This window comes from Benincasa hispida, chromosome 6 (assembly GCF_009727055.1).
Source record: "Benincasa hispida cultivar B227 chromosome 6, ASM972705v1, whole genome shotgun sequence".
Taxonomy (NCBI): domain Eukaryota; kingdom Viridiplantae; phylum Streptophyta; class Magnoliopsida; order Cucurbitales; family Cucurbitaceae; genus Benincasa; species Benincasa hispida.
Window position 1 is genome coordinate 2,109,887 of NC_052354.1, and position 27,610 is coordinate 2,137,496.

Here is a 27,610-nt window from a genome sequence, read left to right on the forward strand (position 1 = left end):
TCCTGCATTCATTTTCGGAGAGCTTCATTCACTTTGTTAGCAATGCGATTCTGAATAAAGTGAAATATATCCTTAGAACTTTCCTCAACGAGTTGCAGACATACCAATATTTACTGAAAAGTAAGGAGAGGAAAAAGGGGTGAGGCAAATGTTACCTCATCTTCTAGAACATTCCATCGAGGTTCGATCTCAGGGACGAAGTCTGCACCTTTTACTTCTAACTCTGGAAAGGGGAAGAAGAAGAAAGGTGGTAATGGAAAAGGGAAAGCGTCTGCTAACCCACCACCTGTCACCCCGAAGAGGCATCCGCCTTTGGTTGAAAAAAGAAAATGTTTCTAATGCAACCAGGACGAACACTGGAAGAGGAATTGTCCTCGCTAACTGAAGGAAATGAAGGCAACCAAGGCTAAGACCAAGGAAGATAAAGGTAAATATGATCTACTTGTGCTAGAAACTTGTTTAGTGGAGTATAATGATTCTGCCTGGAGAATTGATTCGGGCACCACTAATCATGTTTACTTTTCTTTTTAGGGGATTAGATCCTAGTGATAGCTGGAAGCTAGTGAGATGACGATGAGAGTAGGCACCGGGCATGTCGTCTCAGCTGTGGCAGTGGGAGGCATCCATTTAACTTTACAAAATAGGTTTCTTGTATTAAAAGATGTTTTTGTAGTTCCTGAGTTGAAAAGAAACTTAAATCCTGTAAAATGTCTGTTACAATGTAAATACCCTATTTCTTTTAATGTGGATAAAGTGTTTATTCGTAAGGATGGTGTTGAGATTTGTACAACTAAACTAGAAAATAACTTGTATGTGTTAAGACTGTTAGCCATAAGTTTCCTCCATAACATAGAGATGTTTAAATTTTTCGTAACTCAATCTAAACGTCAACGAATTTCTCCAAAAGAAAATGCCCAACTTTGGCACCTTCGATTAAGGCACATCAATCTTAATAGGATTGAGAGATTGGTGAAGAATGACCTTTTACTGGAAAAGATTATCGAGCCAAAGAGCCTTTTGGGTTAGTACATTCCGACCTCTGTGGTCTTATGAATGTGCGAGCCCGAGGAGGCTATGAATATTTTATCAGTTTACTAATGATTACTCTAGGTATGGGTATGTTTATCTGATGCAACGGGAGTCTGAATCCTTTGAAAAGTTCAAAGAGTTCAAGGCTAAAGTTAAAAATACATTGGATAGATGGATTAAAACACTTCAATCAGATCGAGGTGGAGAGTTTTTGGATTTGGGGTTCTAGGACTATTTGATAGAACATGGAATCATTTCCCAACTCTCAGCGTCGGGTACACTTCAACATAATGGTGTAGCGAAGAAGAGAAAGAGAACCTTGTTGGACATGGTTCATTCGATGATGAGTTACACTTTCTTACTAGACTCGTTTTAGGATTTCACAGTGGAGACTGCGGTATACATACTCAACTGTGTTCCTTCTAAGAGTGTTGCAAGAACACCTCTGAAGTTGTGGAACGGGCGTAAAGCTAGTTTACGTCACTTTCGCATATGAGGTTGCCAAGCGCATGTGCTTGAGGCTAATCCCAAGAAGTTGGAATCACAGTCAAGATTATGCCTCTTTGTAGGCTACCCCAAAGGTACACAAGGGGGTTACTTTTATGATCCGTCGAAAAATAGGGTGTTTGTTTGTACGAACACTACTTTCCTAGAGAAGGATCATATTAGGGAGCACAGACCACGTAGTAAGGTCGTGTTATGTGAGCTTTCCAACGAAACTACTAAAACTTCAACAAGAGTTGTTGAAGGGTCTGCTTCATCAGCAAGAGTTGTTGATGATAGTTCATCTAGTAGGTCAGTCCCACCTCAAGAGTTGGGGGAACCTCGATGCAGTGGGAAGGTTGCGAACCCATCCGTTTGCCATCTGGGTTTCACAGAAATTCTACTATGGTAGCAGATGGCGACATTTAGGATCTGTTGTCTTATCAGAAGACAATGGAGGATGTTGACCGGGATGAATGGGTCAAAGCCATGAATCTTGAGATGGAGTCTATGTATTTCAACTCAGTATGGGATCTTGAGCGGAAGTATCATCTGATCCACGAGATAGTGCATCGAGGGGACGTGATCGTCAAGAAGATCGCTTCGGAGCATAACGTTGCTGACCCGTTTATGAAGGCTCTCATGGCTACAGTGTTTTAGGGTCACCTTCAGACCATGGGTCTACGGGACCGTCCGCGGCTGGACTAGGGAAAGTAGGAGATTTTATTGTATTGGGCCTTAGTGCCCTAGTTTATTGTTTTGTATTAGTTTTATGTACACCCCACTCACTTTAGGACAAATGGGAGATTGTTGGGGATGATGCCCTAAAGTATTGTGTCTTGTAGTTTGTAAACACAGTTTGTACGAACGCTTGTGATGTATAATATATGATATTTTCTTCACTACTCAACTTTGTACATTGGATGTTTTATTTGCTTTACCACAAACCAATAAACTAAAATTCCTGGTTGTCATTATATAACTTAAGCATGTATGTGGTGACATACGAGTGGATCATGTCTTAAGTGATAACCAAAATGGTCTGTAGTATATGGATATAGGAGGGAAACCTTATCCTAGTAACGCTACGAATGCGGCCCGCTTTGTGGAATAGTTACAAGTGTTGTGACTTGCTACAGATGGTCTAATCCTGATCATTTGTGTGGGGACATGTGAGCAGGGGCATCATATACAAAGAGTTTGTATAATACCTAACCACAAAGTGTTAACATCTCGTTATATAACATCGTTCATGACAGAGACTTCACTTCACTAGGATGACCATAGGTAACATGATCTCAATCCTGAGTGAGTTGGGAAGTTCTACCATTAAGGGTGGTTCTTTGATTTGCATGGGTGTGAGTGGCCAAGTCGCCAACTTAAACCTACCACTTTGGGGATTCGTCCGATTTGGGAGCTAGGAACTCAGCTACACAAGATGAAATTCACTCCTTCCCCGAAGTAGGGGTAAGTAGATAAATTGCTCTCTTAAGGCTAAATCTCGGGGCTTGAATGATGTGGCGTCATACACCTCTCATGGCCCGAGAGATGTCTACACATAGTAGAACTATGTTATATTGTTCATTAGAGGGATCAGTGGTACTTAAGGAGTTAGATGTAACTATAGGGGCAAAACAGTAAATTGGCCCAGATGTACTTACGAACATCTATGAAAGGTTATCGTACTGATAATTGGTTATATCCGATGGACATAGAAATATATCTGTGGTAAGAAGAGTTCAGCTGTCGGTCTTTAGTAGAATGTCTGGCAGTTAACGGATGGTGGATCTCGTGGTTAAAGAGTTTAGTCAGCTATTCACGTATCGTTGGAGCTTCGAGCCATAGGTCCATAAGGTCCCCTTGGTAGCTCAATGGATTCAAGTTGAGAATTAGTTTTTGGGTCAGTTTAAAATGTTCAAATTGATAAGAGAGAATTCGATTATATATGATATGATTAAACTGGTTAATTATATATGATATGTTTGACTTTATGTATGAGATACATTAATTGGAGAAAATTGGATATAAATATGATTTATATCTAGTGAAAGAGAAAACACTATGGTTGATATATGATATTAAACTATAGGTTAATGAATATAATATGATTATATTTATTATTATTTTATTAATTGGAAAGTTATGGGATAATTGGCCGCCGTTTTCTTCGTAACCATGCATTAGTGGGAAGTTCCATTTAGTTTTTGTAACTGAAGAATAAAATAAAAATTGTTTTCATTTTGCAAAGAACCCGGTTAATTGCTCATGAGGTGTTTGCATCCTATCGCTTAGTGAATTGAGAGACTATACAATAGCTCACTTTTTACTACACGATCGCTTACACATACGTGCTTCTTTCTAAACGATCGCCTACCTTTTACTAAACGGTCGTCTAGCGCCCGAGCTTTACTAAACGATCATATAGACGATCGCCTACCTTTTTCTATACGATCGTGTACTTCACCTAAACAATCAAGCACTTTGTGTATACGATAGACTCGCCCTTACTCACTTGCTTAGTCGTTGTATACAATTTTCCTCTCCTTCTGTCCTTTACCGAATTCCAACAAAGCCCACTCTTTGGATTCTCACACCAAGAATACCGAGGGTTCTATGTGGTGGTATTGTCCCCATTGTTTCTATTTGTGTGGAGGTCATTTGTGAGTAGATGACCAGAGTTTTGGTGAACGATTGCTTAGACGTTCCAACAAGAGTGAGAGAAACAGTCCCTTTGGATAGAGTGAGTTTTCGGTGAAGAAAGGTTCTTCAACTGGTACATATTTCTTGTTCTCTTGTTTTAGTTTGAAAGTATGTCGGTAATTTGTAGTATATTGCATATCTTGTATGTTAGATTGTAAATGTGGAAATTTTGTCACAATGTATTTGGAACGATCCGCTTCCACTCAGAGGTACTCTTGTATAAGAGTTCCTTCATTTACATCATTTCAGGATCTAGGGTTGCCCAACACATGTGATTGAGGCAAATCCTAAAAAATTGGAACCTTGTTCAAAATTGTATCTATTTATAGGTTACCCTAAAGGAACGAGAGGTGGTTACTTCTATGATTCTAAAGATAATAAAGTGTTTGTGCCGATAAACGCTACCTTTTTAGAAGAGAACCACATAAGGGAGTATAAGCCCCGCAGTAAGATAGTATTAAATGAACTTTGTATCTCGAAATGGAGTCTACGTACTTCAATTCGGTTTGGGATCTTGTAGATCAACTTAATAGGGTTAAACCTATAGGTTGCAAAGGGATCTACAAGAGATAATGGGATGCTAATGGGAAGGTGCAAACCTTCAAGGCTAGACTTATGGCAAAGGGTTATCCCCAAGTTGAGAGAGTCAACTATAAGGAGATTTTCTCACCTGTTTTCACATTGAAGTCTATCCGGATACTCTTGTCCATTGCCTCATATTATGACCTGTTTGCTCTCAATGGTTTTGTTTGATTTTTCTCAATTTCTTTCATGTGGGGGATTGTTGGATATATATAGTGAAAGAAAGTGAAAGTTTGGTGAAGATTTGAAACATAAAATAAATTTAATTGTATAGATTAAATTCATTATTTAAAAACTTTCAAATTAACTTGAAATGTCAAATTAAAATGATGTTTCATGTACAAATTTAATATGTATGAAAATTAAATTTGTAGTTATATTCAATTTTTATCAAATAACAACTCAATTGAGTTAAATTTGACAAATGTTTTAATTTTTGTATTTATTTGATTTTATTTTGTAATTTGGAGAGTTACCAAGTTGCTAACCTATATATAGCAACTTGGTTTTTCATTTGTAGCATCTCATTCCAAATTGGAGAGTTCTCTCCATTTCTTTCTTTCTTTTGATCTAAAGTAAAATTGAGAGCAAGTTTCCAAGAGTTTTGCCAGATCCGAGTAATTCGAGGTTGCAGTTCTATCAGAGTTAGTCATTGTATCCTACTGAAACAATTGCTATAGTCTGTTTGCAGCTCGTGCAGAGCCAATATTTATCTTCAGGACAACACTTACCAAAAGCATCATTCGACTATGTTTTGAGCCTCCAAAGGTTTTAAAGATCTTTCAAGTCTTTGGTTATTTTCATATCTAAGCCTTGTTACACCGTTTGACTTTCGATTGAGTTTGAATATTATACATTGAGTGTATTGTTTCTAGTAATTGATATGTCATCAATTTGTTAGTATATTTAGTTCTATATATACCATTTTCCCCCAACATGAGTGACTACAAACTTGGATTAGATTGGTAGCGTTAAATACATGTTTTAATATATAACGGTGGAGTGTTTTTTCAACTTTGACCCTGATGATTTGATTGATTTAAGTTTAATCTTTGTGTTGTACTTTCTTTAGGCAAGTCTTTATTATCACTAAATATTAAAATAATGGTGCCAATATAAGCAGTCAAACATAGATCTGATATTGGTAACTAAGAGACACGTGGTTCAAATCCTTTATTTCTGTTATACCAAAGACTATTAATATAATTGTCATATATGATTCAAAAATATAATTTTTTTACAATATTAACTTCGATGTAAACCAAGTCATCACTATATATATAAAAAATATCATCACTACTTAATTGGGTTGGTTGTTGAATATTGTCTAAATGATATCAAGGGACAATTATGATATTGCGGTGCCTCTAGGAGTACCAAAATTAATTGAATCTTTTGAGTTGGAATTCTTCTTCAAGCATACTTTTTATGAAAATTGATCACTTACCCTCTCCTAAAGTTAGGCTTCGTCCTTATGTACAAGTAGATCTCTCTTCCACTATACACGTAGAAGTTGAACTTTGATGCTTCTGAGAGTGAATATCTCAATTCATGATGTATAATTGGTGGTTTGTGATCCTCTCAGGTCACTTCTACATGTTGGTTTTAAAAGAATCGAGAATTCTAGCTCATTACAGTGCTCTTGTGATCTTTGAAAGTCTTTGTTGTTGCTCCTCTTTATCTCCCAACCGGCCAAGTATTCTCATTGTGGAACCATATACAAGTAAAGTGATTAAGCTCTTGAACTTTGAGTTGGTTGATCTTATTGAGATTTGTAAATTTGTGGATGGTATTTTTTATTTGTCCAATGAGTTAGGGTGGGTGGAGTTCTCTTTTTATAATTGATCCAGTAATTCGATTGCATGTAGCTTTGTTCAAGTTGTCATTGAATTGGGGTTCTTTACAATTTGAACAAGTAAACTTCTATAGAAAACGACAAGGTTTTTTGGTTTGGGTGTTTCCTTGAGTGTTCATCCTCTTTTATGATTGAGGATTGTTCTATTTATGTGATTGTTGGTGGTTAGCTTAGCATACTACTATTTTGACATAACAACGAACAATATTATGTCAAATTATAACATATTTATTTGAAATGACCCATTTTGAATTTTGTGAGTTAGTATTATGGATGTTCCATTAAATTAAAATAACTTTTTAACATAATTATTAAAGGTCAATGCAAAAATAACTTATGTTTAGGTATATACATTGACTAAGAGGGCTAAATTTGAATCCCAACCTCAAAAATCAAAGTGTAATTTAACATTACATTATCGTTTTATTAATCAATTTTAACGTTGTATGACAACGGTGATTTAGTCAAAAAAAGTTAAATACATGATAAAATAGAAATTTTAAAAAACTAAATTGGGGAAAAAAAACAAACCCTTTTAAGATATAAATTAACTTAGCTTAATAAATAAAATATCAATTATCATTCTAATGGTCCAAATGAATTTAACTCGATATAAATTGACATGGCATTCAATCCTAAAAGTCGAAAGGTTTCTATCTCCAAGAAAAAAAATAATTATCATTCTAATTAAAAAAAAAAAAAAAGGTTTATTGAATTTAGGGTTCAGGGTTTTAACAAATTAAAATAATAATAATAATAATAAACTGGGAAGCGAACTTGAGACTCCGGAGTTGGCTTGGGACGTCCTACTTCCAACGAAACCAAGGGCATTTGACTGCAAATTCCTGAAATTCCTGTGCTTCTATTGTTTTTCTGAAATGGGTTACATACAAGAAGCTCGAGAGAATCATGTGAAGAAGAAAGTAGAGGAAGGTATTATCAAATGTTGTTCTCATCCTCTACATCTTTAATTTGCTCTTGTTGTCGATGGGTCAATTTAATTTTTTAGTACATCTGCAAGTGGTGTAGAAAGCTTCTTGAAATCTGCTGATGGTTTTTGTTGTCCATTTCCAGCTTTGCGCAGCAAAATGAAGCAGAAGGCGTTGAAGGAGTGCGATCATTTCGCTTCGAAATATGCTGAATGCGCCTATGGCAGAACGTTATCCGTCGTTTTCAAGTGTCGTACTCAAGCTAAAGAATTGAACAATTGCCTTCACCTATAGTGAGTCTCTGATTGTTTTGTTTAGTTTTTTAATGGGTATATTCAATTTCAGCTGCGTTTTATTCAGATTGTTCGGATTCTCTTCTGTTCATAATAGTGTGCATTATCATCGTTCCTCGCGCACCAGTCATCAAGTTTAGACTTTTTTTTTTTTCTTAATAAGATACGATTTCATTAATGCAAGAAATAATCCAAATGATGAACAAAAGAGCCCATAAAATGGGATTACAAAATCATATTCCAATTAGCAACTAGGTAGCTGAGGACCGAGATGGTGATCTTTAAGGAACGGTAAGTGTTTACACCAAAAAAAAAAAAAAAAAAAAAAAACCATTAGAGATGGATGAATCAAGGATTTCCTTTGATGATTTTGAACTATTGTTGAAGATCCGATCACGTTTAGTCTAATTGATAAGATACACTGTTTGTGTTGAGCGTTTCAGTGGCAGTAACTTTAAGTGCTGGTTGTGATTTGTGAAAAAATCAAGCATGGATGGTAATTTCAAAGGATCAAATTTGAGTTTGGAGACATGTTGGCGGCACATGAAAGTAAGTCGAGAGCTAGAGTCATGTGGCCAAACATTTGACTCTTATGGGGATGAATAACTACTTAGTACTTACCACTTTCCATGTTCATAGAAATTGGAAGTTTTTTCTTAGAATGTGTTTGCCTACAGGCCATGAGTCACCTATGGAGTGTATTATGGCATGGGCGAATAGGCATTAAGTGACTTTTTAACGGTAGCAAAATTCTTTTAGCAGATGTCAATTGGCATGTATTGTGCTTCTTCCTTTGGAGTTTGGAGTAGAAGTTTCATTAGAGGGTATAGCCCTGAAACCAATATCTATGGCTCATCAATAGGAGCGTTAAATGATGCTATACCACAAGATTCATGTTCAAGCAAGCCTTTACAACAATGTTACGGCTCATTGTTTGGCTACAACCCAATGGCAGCACATATGGATGCCTCATGTCATGATCTAGGTCGGACAGTCTTATGCGGCAATTATCAGCTAGCAAACATTAAAGCAAATCTTGGCCTAGCAAGAGAAACAAGAGTCATCTTGGGTGTTATGACTCGTCGAGTGCGCCAAGTGTGCATCAACAATCCAATGGCCTTGTCCGTGTTAGGCTTGTTAGTTATCTCTGCTGTATTGTTGTTGAAGTAAATTTAATTTTATTGTTAGAAGGTTAGTTGGGTTGTTATTTCTCTTCGGGTTCTATTTACAGAATCCTGTATTGCTTTTGTAAACACTGATTCTGATCAAGAATTGGTTTAGTTTTTTTAGTAGAGGCAAGATGAAAACCCCAAAGCCAAGCTGGCTGTTGGTGCATAGAGCAAAAAAGAATGATGTACATACAACGTGCATGATCAAGAATCTGTTGGGAGAAGGGCTGTTGGTTAAGCCAACTATGGGCAAGAAGGTGCTCATTTGAGTAGCTTGAGTGAGTGCAACCAATTGGACTCGGTATCAAAAGGAAAAACCCAGCATTGACTTCAACGGATGTGAGGATCTTGAATAGAGTTTTGAGGCAGGAGTTACGGCAGGTAATGAGTCAGAGTAGTATCCAGCACGACATGATCTAAGGTGGCCTGATCAATATCTGTGATTTGATTGGAGAATTCATACCCTATTATAAAGAACCAAACGCTAATTCTCTAGGGCTTGGAATTCGGATGCGTGGGCAGGAAAGATAAAAGACGGTAACTAACTGATGTTTTTAGAGAAAAGCTATATATTTAACTGAATGCCAAATAGCTTCGAGAAATCTTAATAGTTAAGGTTAAGGAAATTATATGATCAATTTTATATTACTATTTAATAGTTAACAATATTTGGTTGAATCAACACTCTGCTAACGTTCTGATGCATTCTAAAGAAAAATTTTCATTCTGAAACTTGTCTTCCCTAGTTACACTTTAATGGAGAGGAAGAGGATAATAAAATTAGAGCGCCCTTTCTTTTGGATATGTAGGCGCTGGCGAGGGTGAGAGTCTTCTTGCACCATGAGGCACTATCAACGAGTAGGAGTGGGATAGTCTAAGAAATGGTTGACAAAAGCAGTGTGCATCCTCAATTTAACTTAAGTGGCCTCTATTTCTTCCCACATCCGTGGGACACAGACCTGCAACAATCCTCAGAAGAAATTTTGTCACGCTCCTTACCATAGTTTTATTGAAATATAACACCCAATTGAGTTAACATGCAATGTATCTAAGGATGGTAGTGTTACTCATATTAGGCTTCGTAAATATGTAGGACGAGTATAAATTCAAATTTTCATAACAATACAGAGCGATAGCTTATATATCCTTACCCTTGAATACATCTGTTCTTGTTTCGTTTCCAGCACTAATGAATCCGTGTTGGAAGAGATGAAGCGGGAATATGCACTTCAACACGATGGGAAGCCATGAGAAAGAGTAGTATTATGTGTCAATCGACTCAGGTGCACTTTCAGATAATGCTGTGTTGAATTTGTCACTTGAAGTATTGATATTAGTAAAAACTGAATGAAAGTTAAGGCGTCTTTCATTTTGTGGTGTGAACAAGCAAAGAAATTCTGGTTTTTTGACATAAGAATGATCTTTGATCTCTTCATGTATAAATTTCAGAGATATTCTTCTTCGTCAAATCTATAATCTTTTTACCCTTTCTTTTTGCAGGTAAATCGTTACCAGGAATGAGTTGCCTTCGAGAATATAATTATTGCCAAATACTAAAGTTCCCTTCCATCTGCCATTTAGGATCTCCTCATTGTTAGACTGGAGAGAGCCATAGTCTGATTTATGGATTTCATCGTTCGTCTTACTTGGAGTGTAAGAAAGATAAGCGATGATATAACGTTTGAATTATTTTATCGTCACCAAATTTTATATTTGTTGACTTTTGATCTCCAAATTTTAATTATTTGACCATCTGTTTTTCTAGTTTAAATTTCCATTCTCATTTTCAACATATTAATGTATTAACAAAAATCTTGAAATATATCGTTCACTATTGTGATTTAGAAACAAAGTTCTCATTATATACATATATATTTTAGATTAAAATTTTTCAAATAAAAATAGAAAATACTCATAGGAAAAGAGCACTACATTTCCGAAGATGGAGGATCAACCTCTTACCATAAAAAAGTGCATGCAAATTACCCAATTGTCCAATACTATATTCACCTTCAGCTATTATTTATTATTTTTCATTCACCATCAAACTTCAAAAACATTGACCATCTAACTTCATGTTTTTCCTTTTAAATATCTAATTCAACCGAACTAGCAATTATAATTTTAAATTTACTTTAAAATTTCAAACAAGATACATGAGACATCGGGTGTAAAATGAAAATGGAATCGTGAAGACCGGTGAAAAAGAAGGGTGGGTTGAAAATTTCTAAAATGGAATGAGTTTGGTATTACAAATCCGGTCCAAATCGCTCAATCCAAATATGAATTTTGGATTATATTTCATTCCAAATTCATCCCCTTCTAGCAAAACAAACAGACCCTAGTGTTTGTTTCAAGGGTTGAGATTGTATGGGTTACATCTTTTCCATGGGTACTATTCAAATCGGTTACCCCACTTTTTTTTTCTTTCTATTTTATCTAGGAAGTACGTCGGCCAACCTCCGGACACCACTTTTGGTGACCACCGCGGCCAACTTCGACTACCTCCCTCCGACGACCGTCGCCGGCCAATTCCGACTACAATCCTTCGACGACTATCGCGGGGCAACTCCAGCAACCACCTTAGACGAATGTCGTCGGCCAACTTCGGCACCACTTCCGTTGACCGCCACCGACCAACTTTGGCCGCCACCTTTAGCAACCATCATTAGCCAACTCTGGTCACCACCTCCTGCGACCATCATCAGCCAACTCTGGCTGCCACCTCGACGATCGCTATCGGTCAACTCTGGCCACCACCTTGGTGACTATCGTCGGCCAACCTCTAGTCGCCATTGGCCAACTCTGACCACCATCAACCAACCTCTGGCAACCCCCTTTCTCCCCACACTAACAAAATTCCGGCCACCAACTCTGTTGGCCACCCTCCGACTGCCACCTCCGACGACTACCATCAACCAACCTTGAAAAACATTAATAAAAATACTCTTAGTATGTAACAAACTAAACAAATTTGTATATAAAAGCACTTTTAAGAAAGAATTGCAATACATTATGTTTTTTTTTTATTTTAATGGGTTTTTATCGAAAGTGTTTAATTAAAAATGAATTTTTAAAAGATATTTTTTTCTAAGTCATTCCAAACACGCTAATAAAGTGTAATTGTATAGTTATATTTATTTAGATTATATGTGTAGAACTATATATGTTTGAAAACTCTAATTTAATTTAATAATATTTTAATTTTTTTTGTTGGTCAATTTAACTAGCTCGAAAATTTAAAATCATTTTCTAAACGTAAAGATTTAAAATGTTTAAAACAATTTAGCGACAAATAAAAACTAAACCTCAAAATTTATGATTTTTTATTTCTCAAATGTAATTTGGTAAGAAAAAAAAATATAGTTTTTCAATCATTGAATTTAATATTAAAATAGTAGTTTATTTTAATTTTAAATCGAATTATTATGGTAAAAAAATTTATCATTTTCAAATTAGTTAAAGTGACAAAAGTCTACGAAATTTTATTTCAAAATCTAGTAAGATTAAAATATCAAATTATTAAAACTAATTAAACAAAATTATAATTTTAGTCAAAATCTCTATTTCAAATTTTTTTTTTTTTAAATATTCTTCTAAATTTTTTAGCTTATTTTAAACTTAACTATATTAAACTAATCTAGGAAAGAATGTTGGATTAAATTTTTTAGCTTATTTTAAACTTAACCATATTAAAAAAATATTCTTCTAAATTCTAAATTTAAACTAATCTAAAGTCTAACCAATAAAAACAATAGGAAAGAATGTTGGATTAAAAACTGTGAGAAGGTAATGAATTTGATATTACAAATCAAGTTCAAAATGCTATTAAAATAGAGGAATCAGAGGTAATATCATATGTCTAGTCTAAAATCTAATCCAAACATGGATTTTAGATTACACTACATTACACACTTAATCCATTATCAACCTCAAATAACCCCTAAAAGAATTGGGAATCGTTCAACAAAATAAAAACATTCAAATGATAGTAAGATGTGTTTTCCACTCAAAGTTCAACGGAGAAGATATTATGTATCTCCACTCGTTAATACATCCATAAGTTCATAACAATGGAAGAAATATTAAAACTTTGCCAACATAAACATAACTCAACTGACATAGTACTCGTACTACCAACTTCGAGATCAGAAGTTCGATTTTTCCACCCCACACTTTAATTACAATACTTTTGCATATATATATATATATATATATATATATATATATATATATATATTTATTGAGGTTTCCATGATTTTTTTAAGTAAAGACCTGCATGATAATATACATATTAACAAATGACATTCGAAAACATTGACACGAGTAGGTGAGAACGACGGTAAAGCTAGTATTTTTATTTTATTTTGAGAGAGAGAGATCTGTGATTAACTATCTTACACAAAGATGGGATTCCACTTCAAGTAAATTGTAGAAAATAAAATCTGTGAGAGCCAACAGGAAAAAAGCTGTGAACTCAAAAGTACTATGCATAATTCCAAAAAAAATTGCACAAAACTCTCCACAGAACTTCACTCAAACCACCATGTAAACAAAAATAACGGTAAGAGACAACTGCCTAATAGTTAATAGATACCTCCAAAATAAAGAGGGGAAGGGGGGTTCCTCTACTATTTTTTTTTCTTTTTCCATTTTTGAGAAAAAAAAAAGATATAGAAAGTTCTACAGTGATGGAAACAAATACTTCTCAACAACCCAAACAGTGTAGGCTTATACAAGAAAGTAGCTCAAAACTCACTCTAGCCGATCAAAAAACCGGCTAAGAATTACATGTCAACCCTGCCTAAGTAGGTTTCCGCATATTGCGGCCAGCACGAATTACCTCGTCCACCAATAGCAACTGAGACGCAATTACGGGCCTGCAAAAAGTTAAAGAGTAACCATAAGAATATGGTCATTTAATAGCAAAGACCAGAAAGTTATAAGTATGACAATTTCTATAAGACATTTGTTGACGATCAGAAGCGTGAGAAGAACTTTTGCAAGAACAGGGGAAAGGGGTTAGTTAAATGAGGATGTAAAAAGGGTGGGAATCGAGCCATGTACCCAGAATTGATAATTTGGCGTTTCACTGAGTAGTTGTCAAAGATACCCTCCATTTGGGGATCAATTGGTTCTCCCGTATGCTGGTTTAGCCCTACAATATTGCCCCGGTCATGCGCCCCCTGATTTTAAATGGGAAGAATGAGTTCAGAATAATTGCAACTGCCTCTTATGAAGGAGGGAAATCGTAAAATTATAAGACAAAGCAGAGTGGGAGTCTAAGGGACTATACCTTAAGAGCAATAAGCACATCCTGTGTGTCGAGCCCAGAGTTCTCAGCAAGTGTCTTGGGAACCACAAGAAGGGCATCAGCAAAAGCTTCAACGCCAAGTTGAGCACGCTATAATAAAGGTTGAGAAGGTCAATATGATTAGGTAAATGAGACGTACGCAAAAGGATACCGGAGAATACTTCTAGGGAACTTACTCCTTGAACTGTTTTGTTCACTTCATTTATCAGATATTGTCTGGCAGCAACTTCGAAGGATCCAGCACCCTGAAAATTACAACAGTCATTTCTTAAGACTAATCTCAAACATTGGCAGCCAAATTTAGCTAGACAATCTCAGCCAATGGTCTACAGACGCTATTTCCTAAGCTTCAAGCATTACACAAACTTGGTTCCTCTCTTTCAATCACAGGGATAAGAGCAAAACAAATTGTAACCCAATATATCGTAATTGAGGCTGCACGGCTACAATTGAGGAAGAGAAGAAAAAGATTATTAAAAAAATAAAAATAAATAAATAAAATTATTAATTATTAATATTAAAAAAATCCATTTTGTGAATTAAGAAATAATGTGAATAGCCAAACGTGGGAATAAGAATGCCAAATGCTCAACACGTTAGCTGCAGACATAATTTATTGTCTCCATTAACTTTGCATTCAGGATGCTCGTTGCTCTGGGTCATCATTTTCTGACATTTTAGTTAAATGATGCACCATTACATCTCAAATTATAGCAGAGAAATAATTCTACTTGATACAAGAGACATTAATTCTTATTCAGCTGCATGTCTGATTACAGCCGGAAAATATAAGAAGCTTACCATGACAACGGATTCATCTTCAATGGTGTTTTTAACAGCTCTAAGACCATCACGGACAGCATCCTTAATTTGAGCAATCGTGTGGTCATTAGGTCCTGCACCATCAGGGATACCCAATGAGAAAAAGAAAATATGATTGATTAAAAAGATTGTACATGAATGAGGATTGAAGTTTCAATGAGGTACCCTTGATCAAGATTGTACATGAATGAGGATTTTTCACATTTTCCACAAATGTGTACTTCTCTTCCCCAAGAACATGTTCATAGACCAGTCCGGCCCATCCAAGGCAATCAGGAGTAAGATTTTCAACAGAATTTACAGCCTCTCCACCACAGGCCAAAACCAACCTTTCCATGTTTCTTCTCTTGGCTCTACGAAGGGCAATGATCTACATGGCAATATGTATGAAACAAATTGATATAAATTGACAAATAAATGATGATTGAGCTAAGATTTCATGCTCCATCACTCGAAACATATAGATCTTGATGTTTATTAAGCATAAAACTTTTGTAATACATTGAATGGAATAACATATACATTACATCGCAATATGTTTTTTTCTTCATAAGGTGTATTAGAAAAGAACCTGCAACATGTTATTCCTAGTTACTTAGGACAGACGATGGGAAGATAAAGAAACATTCATAAAAATGTATGACTAGTTAAGAACTCATCAAATGCTAAAAAAATAACATAACTATAATTGAAAACTTATCGCTTCTAGATACATTTTTCAATACTTATTGGACTATCAGCTTTTAAAGAAAAAACATATTGCGATACATTGGTGGATTTGGTTAGAACGATGGACAGAGATTTTTTTACAATACTATTTAAGCTCATTAGTTATGGTGATGATATTAGCTTTAAGGTTTTGTCAGTCGTTCAACTTTGCAAAAATAAGTCTTTTCATGACGAGGCTTAAACATCATTTGTAAACCTAACTGAGTTTGCTCAGCTATACACTGATGGATCTGGTCATAACGATGGACAATTGTTTTTAATAACAAAACTTTTTAAGCTCATTAGTTATGGTGATGATATCAGCTTTAAGGTTTAGTCAGTCTTACAAGTTTGCTAAAGTAAGTCTTTTCATGATGAGGCTTAAAGCCTTAAACAACGTTTGTAAACCGAAAGTCATGATAAAGGGAAGAAAGGAAAAAAAATGAGTACAATTTCAAGAAATATGGCCTTACCCCTGCCCTTGCAAGCAGATCCAAAGATGGGGGATCAATTCCTTTTTGATTTATGACAACAAAGTTCTTATCATTGCCTGCACAAACCTGCAAATGACGAGAATATAATACAATTACGAAATACAGATGGTATTAATAACTAACATGCACAACCTTACCACTCTTACCTTATTTTTCAATTCAATGATTTTCTTAACTCTTTCATCAACCTGACGCCTTTCAGCAGCAACCATTGCTTCCCTCTGTTCCGCATTAGAGTAGAAAAATCCAGCATTTATTTCACTGAGAGAAAAGCCATCAAATTTTAAATGTTCACAATACATTGAAATGATATATGGCTATAAAAGAATATGATCCACATTTCATAATCAAGATAACTAGTTTAATTCAACACATTAATTCCATATTACATCAAGATGGGGTAGCAATATACATGCATGCATTGATTCTACATTTAGGAAAGCACAACCAACACAACCTAGATTTAACATTACAAGTAACATACTTATCCATCCATGTAGATATTAAAATCGAAGAGAGCCTGATCAATACCTTTTGTCGTATTCCAGAGACACATTGCTGGTTAAGATATAACAATTTTCTGCTCTCCGTTTCATATCGGGATGTCTAGAACCATGATCAAGAACAAGACCTTCAACCTAGTGATTGACAATTAAAGATTTCAGAAACAATGAAGTGTATAAAAAATGAATGAAAGAAGAAAAAATAAGTCAGAGAATGTACTAGAAAACAATTACAATAAGATGAGAAATCTACCCACTCTGCCAAGCAAATGAGATTAGGAAAAGGAGGAGGAGGAGAGAGAGAGAGAGAGAGAGAGAGAAGCTCTTGATAACATGAATCAACTGAATAATTGCAGAATTCTCCAACCAAAAAACCCTACCGACGAGCATTAAGGAAATTAAGGCAAAAGCAATCTCCACAATTTTTTTATAAGAAATTGTTTTCATTGATTAAATGAAATATCCAAGAATATCCAAAGTTACAATTAGGGCCTATTTTATAGGGAATACAAAAGAGGTTTCCACGTTTCCATTAAAATTAACAGATACGTGGAAAAGAAAAAATATCTGGTAATGAACCACCCTTAAAGGAAAAAAAAAAATTGAAAGAATAACAAAGCATCCATACAAAATAAGCCCACAAAAATATACATGGTAAAGAAAAAAATGTTCTTTCCTTCAGAAGTTAGATGTTCTTTAGACAAGGATAGTTTTACCAAATTACAAATGATCGTATCACGGGAGAAGAGAGGGGGAAAAAGAAAATAGAAGGAAATGCACAACTTCGTTAGAGAAAGAGAGACATACTAAAGAATATAATGGAAAGAAAACTGGGATGAAACTAAGTGTGCAGACCTTTTTCATTTGACAAATACAATTTCATACATAGAATGAAATTATTCTTTAAAACCAAAAAAAAAACCACCCAGAATACCAAAATGAAAAATAAAAAATAAAAACCATTAAATGACTAATGAACAGAACTATGAGCATTCTCAGAAATGGAACGTTCATTGCATGTACATTGGATCACAATAGAGCACTCTACTACATATCAACCATTAAGCAACAAAGCAACGACACAGAGGGAGCAAAGCAAAATCAAACTGTTTTTTCCCCATAAAATTACGCACTTATTAATTTTCCGTCACAGACTGAATATATTAGCACTTGTTTAAATGTAAAGCAACTTTAAACATATCACAGGTAGCACTAACAGCAAGTCAACAACAAGCAAGAAAACAATATCCAAACTGATCATGTTCTTAAAACCAAACCTCTCGATAGAATTTTAGAAGGAAAGAGGAGAGATGTAAATAAGATCCTAAACTTCTTCATTACTAAGTTGAAATTCTCTAGCTCAGTGTTTTTAAATGCCCAAGGCACAAGGCACACAAAAAGGCACTGACTTTTTTTGTGAGGCACACTATATATAAAAATATTACATTAAAAAGAGAAAGTATAATTGAAGTGGAAATATGGAGAAAAAAAAAAAAAAAAAAAAAACCCAAACACAAGAAATTTTGTATTTAGATTTGGAAAACTTGATTCTTTTAATTAATAAGAAGGAAAACTCTTAATTATTACTATTTTTTAAAAATAATTGAAGAGCTCCAAGGCACAGGGCTTTGATCCTTGGGGCTTCACAAAAGGCACGTGCTTGAGGCGTGTTATTTTGTGAGCCTCACTTTTCCAAGGCGAGGAGCCAGACCTGCATCTTGAGCCTAGGCACGCACCCGAGAGGGCATTTTAAAACACTGCTCTAGCTAAACAATGATGTAATTACTCTTTTTTTATTATTGCCAAATGGAGATCACACCTGCTATCTCTTTTGGATTATTGGATTGCAAAGATATTTTATCATTTGGCATCCTTATTCTTGTATAAAATATTTTTCATCCTGAAGTAGTAGTTTTTCTTTCTTTGGGCAAATTGAAAAACCACGTTTGAAGTATGGTGATAGTTGCAATTATACCATCAAACTTTTAATTATAAAAATTGGGCCCCTAAACTTTTATAAGTGTTATAATTGGACCCTCAAGTTCATAATAGTGGTAGAAATTGAACCCAAAAATGATAAAAATTGAACTCTTAAACTTGTACAACTACAAATGTTGCAATTTATACAATTATGTAAGTTTGAATGAAGAATTTCACCCAATTTTAACATTTATATAATTTTGAGAGTCCAATTTTTAAAATTGAAAGTTTAAGGGTATAATTGCAACTACCACCATACTTTTGGGTGATTTTTGCAGCTTGCCTTTTTTTAAAAAAAAAAACAACTTTCATTGAGAAAAAAAATAAAAAAAATATAAAGGCATATAAAAAACCAGCCCACAAAAAAAGGAAGCTCCCACTAGAAGAAGGAAATCTAACTATGCAAAAGAAGTTGTCAAAATTTCTTAAACATACCAAGCGAGTGTCAACATCGAACTTATGACGCATGTGCATGGTTTCCACCATAAACAAATCAATGGCTTCTTCTGGTTTACGTATACAGAGCACCTGTAATATCTCAAACACGTCCCATCAGCAAAAGAAGGTATAGGAAATTGTTAATTGTAATATGACAAAAAGTCTATGTCATATGATCATAATTTATATAAAATTAGAACTTTCAATCTGAGCTCAGTAAAAGTCTGTGTCATATGATCATAATTTGTATAAAATTAAAACTTTCAATCTGAGCTCAGTAAAAGTCTATGTCATATGATCATAATTTATATAAGATTAGAACTTTCAATCTGAGCTCGGAGCATACATGTTTGTGTTCACTGCTAGATTAATACTCACCGCATTAACAACTATATCAGTCAACTTATCTGCCAATGCTTCATACAGCTGTACAAAAGATTTAACCATTAGAAAGATGTGATACAGCTAAAGTTTCAACACAAATTACTCATAAGAAGATAAGAGATCTAGGTCAAATAACCTTCGTTCTTAATGTCGTTCTTGCAACCATTTTCAGAATTTCTTGGTCTGGCTCATCACCAACCACAATAGGAGTCTTAAATTTTTCAAGAAATTGAAGAGTTGCTCTTTTGGCAATCTCAAAACCATCAACCAGGACACGTGGATGCATGCCTGGATCAATGAATAAATCCCATCAGAAAAAGAAAAAAAAAATACCAACAATACACACAACCATGGGAGAATATCAACCAATCCTGTATCAGATTTTTCTAAAAGATGTTAAAGAAGCCTAATTCCCGATATTAAGAGGTTTCTGCTTAAAAAGTACATGATAAAGAGATATGTCATAGAATCTTAAGATGACTAATTCTCATCGATAATTTTGAGATGACGAGTCCATTTTAAATATAAGGGAGACTTTCAGCTATTTATGCTATACAAACTTCTCTAACAACAATGTGTTTCCAGCTAAATTTTTCACCACACAGAGCTCTGTATTGAGGTTCACTACTGTAACTCCATCATTCACGCAACTATTCCAGAAGTACCGAGATATGTTCCCACGGAGAACATTGACGTTCTACAGCTCATAATCGCAAAGAGCGGTATCACTAAGAGTAAAGTACCAACCTTCATCAATGTATCGTTCTGACTGTTTCATAAGCTCGCCTATAAAAATCACGGTAGAAGTAGTGCCATCTCCACTCGTGTCGTCCTGCGCAACAGCTGTTCGTGCAATCATAATTGCTGTGGGATTTTGAATTTGCTGCAACCAATTGAAACAAATATGGATAGCACATTTAATGGTCTCCCTTTAAATAAGCCTCTTTTTAGTTGAATGGTTGTGAAAATTTTCCAATGGTTCTTTTTTTATGGGCGTGTCAGAAAATGAGCGTAAATATGAACAAACCAACAATTAAGGCGGTATTTCTCCTTTGTAAAACCCTGACGGAGAAAAAAGTTATAACATGTCCGATTGAAGAAGCACGCGAAAAAAAAAAACTACAGAGATGAGAGATCTAAGATAAACGTAGGGTTTAGGGCAGAGAGCCGACCATTTCTTTGAGCAAAGTGTTGCCATCTTTGGTGAGCTTGATATCTCCGGCACCACCCACAAGCCTGATCGGATAGAAACGGAAGTAAGTAAGGGAGAAGGGAAAATGGAAGCAGATTTCTAAAGCGAAAATGACGAAGATCGAAAATAACATCATACATTTTGATGGTTCCTTTAGGACCGAGATTGCTCTTGAGGACGTCTTGAAGGCCCTTGGCGGCGTTGATATTCATGTGCAGAGCGGCGGATTTGTTGAGAACCTCCGCATTTGGATTGAGTACTCTCAGCGACATCTTTCTGGTAGCTTCGTGTCGAGTTCAGTGAAGAAGGAGAAGCAAAGAACAGAGTGAAGTGGAAATGGTTTACGAGGGAAAGTAATAAACTACGGCGGGCAACTGGTGAGAGAGGGTTTTAGGGCACTGAATAGACGAAAAATTATTCGGGTATATAAATTCGAATTTAGTTTGAGATTCAACTTTGAAGACTATTTTTCCAAACCAAGAAAATCGAAGGCTATTTTTTCATTCTCCATAAGTATGTGATTTAAATTTCCTTATCCTAAAACAAAAGGAAGGTAAACAAGGGTCGACGGCAGGTGCAATACATAGTTGGAGCATGCATTAATGTTTAAAATTATATTGATTCTAAATGTGGTCTTTTATTTTTAAGATTTGTGTTCTTTTATGATATGTGGGAAAATCAAACATTTGAATTCGATATTAATAATACGAGCACTATCTCAGTTGAGCTATGCTCGTTTTTGAAATTTTTTTGTTGATAGATCATTAAACTTTCGACTTTGTACCTGATTTGAGGTTTAAAGGTATCTGATACCTCTTTTCAATTTAACGTCGTGCGATTGTTGAACTTTCATCTTTTTACTCAATTGACATCTTCCAAAATTAGATGCATGAGTTAGGGTTTAGTTTTGTGATACATACAAATTCAATGGTGTGTACATAGTAAACCATTTAGTTGTAAAGCATGTTAGTTGTCATGGGTGGACTCGAGAGAGCTTATAGACTATGAATGATAATAATAACTCGTGCTCAATTAGGTTAAAAACTCACAGAAAAAATAACGGAGTTTTCCATAAAGGGAGATAATAAGAGAGTCTGACCACCAAAAGGGACATGATTTACAGAGCCCAAAAGAAACTAAATCAAGACATGCATCCTAGTTCTCACTAGTATCAATCAACCCAACATATACGTTAAAAAAAACATGTAAATAAACGAATCGATCTTTCCATCTACATTGTTCATACTACGTAACTTAGATATCAAAGTGATGGACATAGTACCACATCAATGTGATCGTGTGAGTTACTCAACCTCGAGTTCATAGAAGACAATTTGACTAGATCAAGCTTGATCTAGCTCATGCCCAACAAGTCTATCATACCCCGTCCCATACTACTCTCTAAGCCTAGGAAAGGACATGACTGCAGCAGTTATCGACCATTTTGTTGACACTTACTGCCTAATAATTCTTGCATAAATAACTCTGATACCAATGTACAAATTCAACAACCAACTGATTAAGTCAAGGAGGCAAAAAACAACTGATTAAGTATGCTCATTTTATATTACAACAATGTAATGTTCATACAACTCCAATACCTAATTACAAAGTTTATAATAACAACTGTAAAACCCCCCGGAAGTGTAACTGTGACTTGTGGCAGACCCTGACCTTAGCAGCACCCTGAAACTCCTCACCTTTCGCTACCTGGGAAGAAAAACATGAAATAACAGAGTGAGCTTCACAAAGCTCGGTGAGTGGTAGGCAACTTCTAAAGTCTATTTCAACTTATAAATAACAAGCATATCATAAATATGAAGTTACATTCAAACCTCAACCTTGAACGAGTCTGTTCTCAACTCTATCTACACGCACGGTAGATAGCTAAACTGATAACTATTTAGAATGAGTATGTTGTCTGTCTACCTACACACACGGTAACTAGTTAACTGTTACTAATTCAACGCTTACTCTTTAGTTTCCTTTGTCTCTTATGTGCACATAGCTCCCCGCTCATGGGATCAGAAGCTAGGCTCATCGTCCCTCCGATCATCCCATACGAGGATCCTCCCATAGGCTCAAGAACTAGACTTCTCGATCCCATCATCCCGTGAGGTTTTGCTTGCGGGCTCAAGAACTAGGTCTATTGACCCCCTGACCATCCCGATCATATAATCTCATTCTCATGCTAGGTACTCATTCATAACATAAGCATAAACAATTTACTCTAAGAGATATGCTTTAAGACTTAAGGAAAATACCACTCACCTTGATCGTTTAGGAATCTTTCTCTCTAGGAGTTCCTTGATCACCTCGGGCTCCCTTTTGAACCCTATGGTCCATATTCAATTTAAAGCTCATATTACTCATAGTTCTATGTTTTATCTTGAGCTACTTCCTTCTACAAATATGCTCAATGTATCAGGAAGCTTACCTCAAAATATTAGCTCATAATTTCTCTTGGTTTGGTCAAAAATATCAAAAAATTAAGACTGGCCCAGCTTACCGGACAGCTCGATCCCTCTTTCTTGTCCTTACTTTCCAGCCCGATTCCTTGGAGCTTCTCTCTGGAAACCCTACCCTGAAAACTAGACTCTCATAGCTTTCAGGTGGCTTTAGAATCACTCCAAAACGCACGAATATTCTGGGAGAACTCCTCGTCTCAAATTGATGTTACTTCTAGACCTTCATATCTGACAGCATCTCATTCTCTTTGAACCTCTTGACCAACGTATGGTCTTACTATCAACACATAGTCTCCTCCCAATAGACTATTCTTTATGTCCTTTGAAGAGATTTTGAGTTCTCATCTAAAGTCTTTGGCCCTATTCATAGGCATCCAAGATTGCTCTAAGGCTGACACCTCATACTTGGCCGCATGTCCAAGTATATCTTCCTTACACTATTACCGCAATCTTGCATCAGCGCAACCTAAGGTGTTTTGCTCCTCTTTTACCAACGCGTTCCTTCAGCCGCATACGCGCATACCATAGGCCACATCACCGCATGCCCTCGGCCACACACTATCGCGTAGTAAAGCCGCCGCATGCCCCCAATGCATAGCACCATTGGGTGACACCAATGCATAGTGCTGCCGTATACAATCGACGCATACTTTCGGCCGCACAACGCATAGCACCGTCGCATGATGCCAACGCATAGCTGCTGCCGTATACCGTCGACGCATACCCCCATCACTACATCCCATCCATCGCCGCATCCTTCATTGTTGCATGCCACCAACGCATCCCTTTGACCGCAAACCATCGGCCGCATCATAGTACCATCGCAGCCATCGCACTACATGCGTTGTTCTAACCTCTCAAGACAGTGGTTGCCGCATGCATTGTTCTTGGTCTTAGTTCAGCCTCTCTCCATGCCCAAGTAACCTCTCAAAACTTCATGGCCAACACATGATATCACATCAACGCATAGTCCAACACTTAGTTATTTTCTCCTTAGCTTCCACCACATGGTTACTCTTGGCAATGCCTCTTGCCAATACTTCGGCCAATCATGCGTCCAACCTTACAAATACATGGTTGCCTTTTCAACTTATGCGTTAATGTCTCCTAACTCTTAACGCATGAGTCCTTTTGACCTTACACTTAGCCAAATTAGTCCAACACTTAGTCATTTTCTCTTTCACTTTAACATAGTATTTAACTTTCATGTAGTTAATTTTCTTAATCACCTGCTTAAGTAGGGAAAATGAAAATCCGGGTTTCACAAAGTCAAATATGTGTACCAACATCAATGAACACAATAATTTAATATTTTTAGACTCGATATTAGAATAGACCGATTGAAGATTTGAAAAATACAAAAGTTAATGTTTTAGGATTCGTGAATCATAATATTTGGAGTTTACATAAACAAGTGAATGTTGCAACATTTGTTTGGTGCTTATATTATGATGATCTTATATACTTTTAAATATCCAAGTTTAATTTGCATAAATTCTATAATCTATAAACTTTATCTACACAAAATAAAAACTCATTAAACACAACTAAAATTATAATGACAAAATATGTAGTTTAACTTAAATTTTAAAACATACTTATGTTTTTATCACTTTATTCGTCTTGTGACTATTTCTCATAAAATGTTGTTTCACCAAGAAATGACCTTAAATCTTAGTGTCCTAACTCCGAATCGAATTATTTGGGATTCAGAAGTGAAAGAAATCATTTTAATTACGAGGTGTATTACCAAATCACGCACCTATTGCCACGGCAAACATTATAATTTACACTCATTCTCTTTACATTTTTTATATCATTCATATGCTTATTAAGTACTTGACCAATAAATGATGGTTGATGCTGTATTATACAAATTGGACTTAGAGGTTTGTCAACAATATTATTGTTTTTTCATATATAGATTTATATCAAACATACCTATTTTGCTATCACATCCATGTAAGGTAAATTAAGCTTCTAACTTCTTTTCTGTTATAGTGTTATCATTCTAACTCTAGCATCAGAGCCATTTTTATTTGTTTTGCATGTCCTCTTTTCCTCAAATTACAAATTTGTTATTGTTGTGACATGAAAGTCGAATGTGTTTTCCCTGGTCCAATTTTTGGCATCAACGACTTAGTGTTGTATATGGGGAAGAAATAGTTCTAATGATAATCTAGACACCTTATAAAATATGAGTAAGAGGGACAAGAATAGGAATCGAAATAGAAATGACTCCAATCAAGATTGCCACCCATGAAGCACACGAGACCATATCCCATCTCGTCTTCATCCACGCAATAGATGACCCAAGGAAAGACTGGAAACACTAGACAAACAAATGAAAGGAATGAGTTAAGATCTAGCTCATTTACTGGAGATTCTCGACAAGGAAACTTTATTGTAGTGGTCTAAGATGTAGGATCGGTATGGCAAACCTATGGGAGGTGAATAGGGTATATTCAAACTAATTAAAGCTCTTTACTAATGTAGGCCCAATTATACAAAAAAAAAAAAAAAAATACTAACAAGTAATTTAAACAATAAATTTATACAAATAATTTCACTTCAAAACGATCAAAAAGCTAATAATGCTACTTTAAAACACCCAATTTGATTATAATAATGAGATTGGTACGAGATATGTAAGGATCAATTCAATCAACCTAAATAAACATTAAGGGTGTGTTTGGTATGTGATAAAAGTAGAGAGTTGAGTGGAGTTGAGTTGGTAATTATTATCTGGAGAGTTAAATTATCTGGGGAGTTAAATTGTCTGTGTTTGTTTGCAGAGTTGAGTTGAGTTGAGTTGGGGGATCTAATGCAGTTTTTTTGTGAATGAGATTAGTTCTATTTTTTTCTGTTTGTTTTTTTATTTCATACTTTTATTTTTTTTAGTTATATGCTTTGCTATTGTTGATTAATTTTCAAATATATACGTATTTTCTCAAATCATTTATGACATAAACTGGACAATCTCAATTTTTTTCTCAATCTGTAGAACATAATATATTAGTTTTCATATATTTTTTTCAAAAACTGTAATAATTCAAATTCCCTTCAATCGATAAAACATACCAACAAAATATATTTCATATTTCTGCTCAATTAATTGGTATATTGTATATTGTATGCATATATATTGCAGGTAATTATCCCAATTACTAATTTGTATATTGTATGTATATATATTGAATCTTGCTAACTTAACTTTATTATTTCACATATCATACAGTTTATTTTTATATAATATGGATAGTATATTTGGGGATCCAAATGACAAAGATGAGGGAAGAGAGAAAAAAATGAAAATAGAATCCAAAAGTTTGACGATTAAAAAAAAATAAAATCAGATTGGATCTAAACGACAAAGATGATGGAAGAGAGAAAGAAATGAAAATATATTGATTTTTAGGGTTAGTTTTGAGGGATAAAAATGGGGAGTTTTGAGTGGGTAAAAAATGGTTTTAATAACCCATACGTTTGACGATAAAAAAATAATAATAATAAATAAATAAATCTGGATCCAAACGGCAAAGATGAGGGAAAAGAGAAATAAATGAAAATATATTGATTTTTAGGGTTAGTTTTGAGGGATAAAAATGGGGAGTTTTGAGTGGGTAAAAAATGGTTTTAATAACCCATACGTTTGACGATAAAAAAATAATAATAATAAATAAATAAATCTGGATCCAAACGGCAAAGATGAGGGAAAAGAGAAATAAATGAAAATATATTGATTTTTAGGGTTAGTTTTGAGGGGATAAAAAAAGAAGTTTTGAGTGAGTGAAAAAGGGTTTTAATAACTCATAGGTTTTCTTTATGTGCTTAATAAATATGGGTAATAAATACCTACCCAACCCAGTAACTCATACCCATTTATGAAATACCTCCTAAGCAATTAATTTAATGAACAAATATTGCATTAATTTTATACAATAAAATATTAGCAACAAATTAATTGCAAAATTAAAGTAGGAGATGGATAGAGAAATTAACACTGAGAATTTTATAGTGGTCTAGCACTACCGGCCTACATCCACTTTCCAGTTCCTCTTAAGGTGTTCCAATTGGTCCTCTTTGATAAAAAATTAAAAAAAAAAATCGTCACGTCATCAACTCAGATTTTTTTCGTTAGGCTTATTTCGGTCATATCTTCTTTGTCTCTGATTTGAGTGATTCAAATTGCATTGGAACCATTATTCCGAGTTCTACGCAATAGACATTTCAAAACACGAATAAAAGTAGGCTTATTATCATTAAA

At 35.0% G+C, this 27,610-nt stretch overlaps 2 protein-coding genes across 2 annotated transcripts; one reads left to right on the forward strand and one right to left on the reverse strand.

The window, feature by feature from the left end:
• The first annotated feature begins 7,401 nt into the window (after positions 1 to 7,401).
• Positions 7,402 to 10,781, forward strand: LOC120079541 (uncharacterized protein DDB_G0275933). The gene is made up of 4 exons (XM_039033756.1): positions 7,402 to 7,582; positions 7,724 to 7,871; positions 10,225 to 10,323; positions 10,541 to 10,781. The coding sequence occupies exons 1-3, from the start codon at positions 7,528 to 7,530 to the stop codon at positions 10,289 to 10,291; spliced, it is 270 nt and encodes an 89-aa protein (XP_038889684.1). The 5' UTR covers positions 7,402 to 7,527; the 3' UTR covers positions 10,292 to 10,323; positions 10,541 to 10,781.
• Positions 10,782 to 13,512: 2,731 nt separating this feature from the next.
• On the reverse strand, positions 13,513 to 21,287 carry LOC120080445 (T-complex protein 1 subunit zeta 1). The gene is made up of 15 exons (XM_039035101.1): positions 21,014 to 21,287; positions 20,856 to 20,919; positions 20,431 to 20,566; positions 19,820 to 19,971; positions 19,678 to 19,725; positions 19,297 to 19,389; positions 16,910 to 17,016; positions 16,525 to 16,639; positions 16,358 to 16,444; positions 15,342 to 15,546; positions 15,156 to 15,250; positions 14,531 to 14,599; positions 14,337 to 14,444; positions 14,108 to 14,226; positions 13,513 to 13,920 (listed from the first exon to the last, which is right to left on the reverse strand). The coding sequence occupies exons 1-15, from the start codon at positions 21,145 to 21,147 to the stop codon at positions 13,845 to 13,847; spliced, it is 1,608 nt and encodes a 535-aa protein (XP_038891029.1). The 5' UTR covers positions 21,148 to 21,287; the 3' UTR covers positions 13,513 to 13,844.
• Between the last annotated feature and the right edge of the window lie 6,323 nt (positions 21,288 to 27,610).

Excerpts from the sequence above, each read along its gene's own strand:
- LOC120079541 (XM_039033756.1), top strand. The coding sequence starts at position 7,528 with ATGGGTTACATACAAGAAGCTCGAGAGAATCATGTGAAGAAGAAAGTA. Across the intron at positions 7,583-7,723 it reads GAAGAAGAAAGTAGAGGAAG|CTTTGCGCAGCAAAATGAAG; the intron begins GTATTATCAAAT and ends GTCCATTTCCAG. Across the intron at positions 7,872-10,224 it reads AACAATTGCCTTCACCTATA|CACTAATGAATCCGTGTTGG; the intron begins GTGAGTCTCTGA and ends TTTCGTTTCCAG.
- LOC120080445 (XM_039035101.1), bottom strand. The coding sequence starts at position 21,147 with ATGTCGCTGAGAGTACTCAATCCAAATGCGGAGGTTCTCAACAAATCC. Across the intron at positions 16,445-16,524 it reads TCATTGAATTGAAAAATAAG|GTTTGTGCAGGCAATGATAA; the intron begins GTAAGAGTGGTA and ends CGTCATTTGCAG. Across the intron at positions 13,921-14,107 it reads CGCCAAATTATCAATTCTGG|GCCCGTAATTGCGTCTCAGT; the intron begins GTACATGGCTCG and ends AACTTTTTGCAG.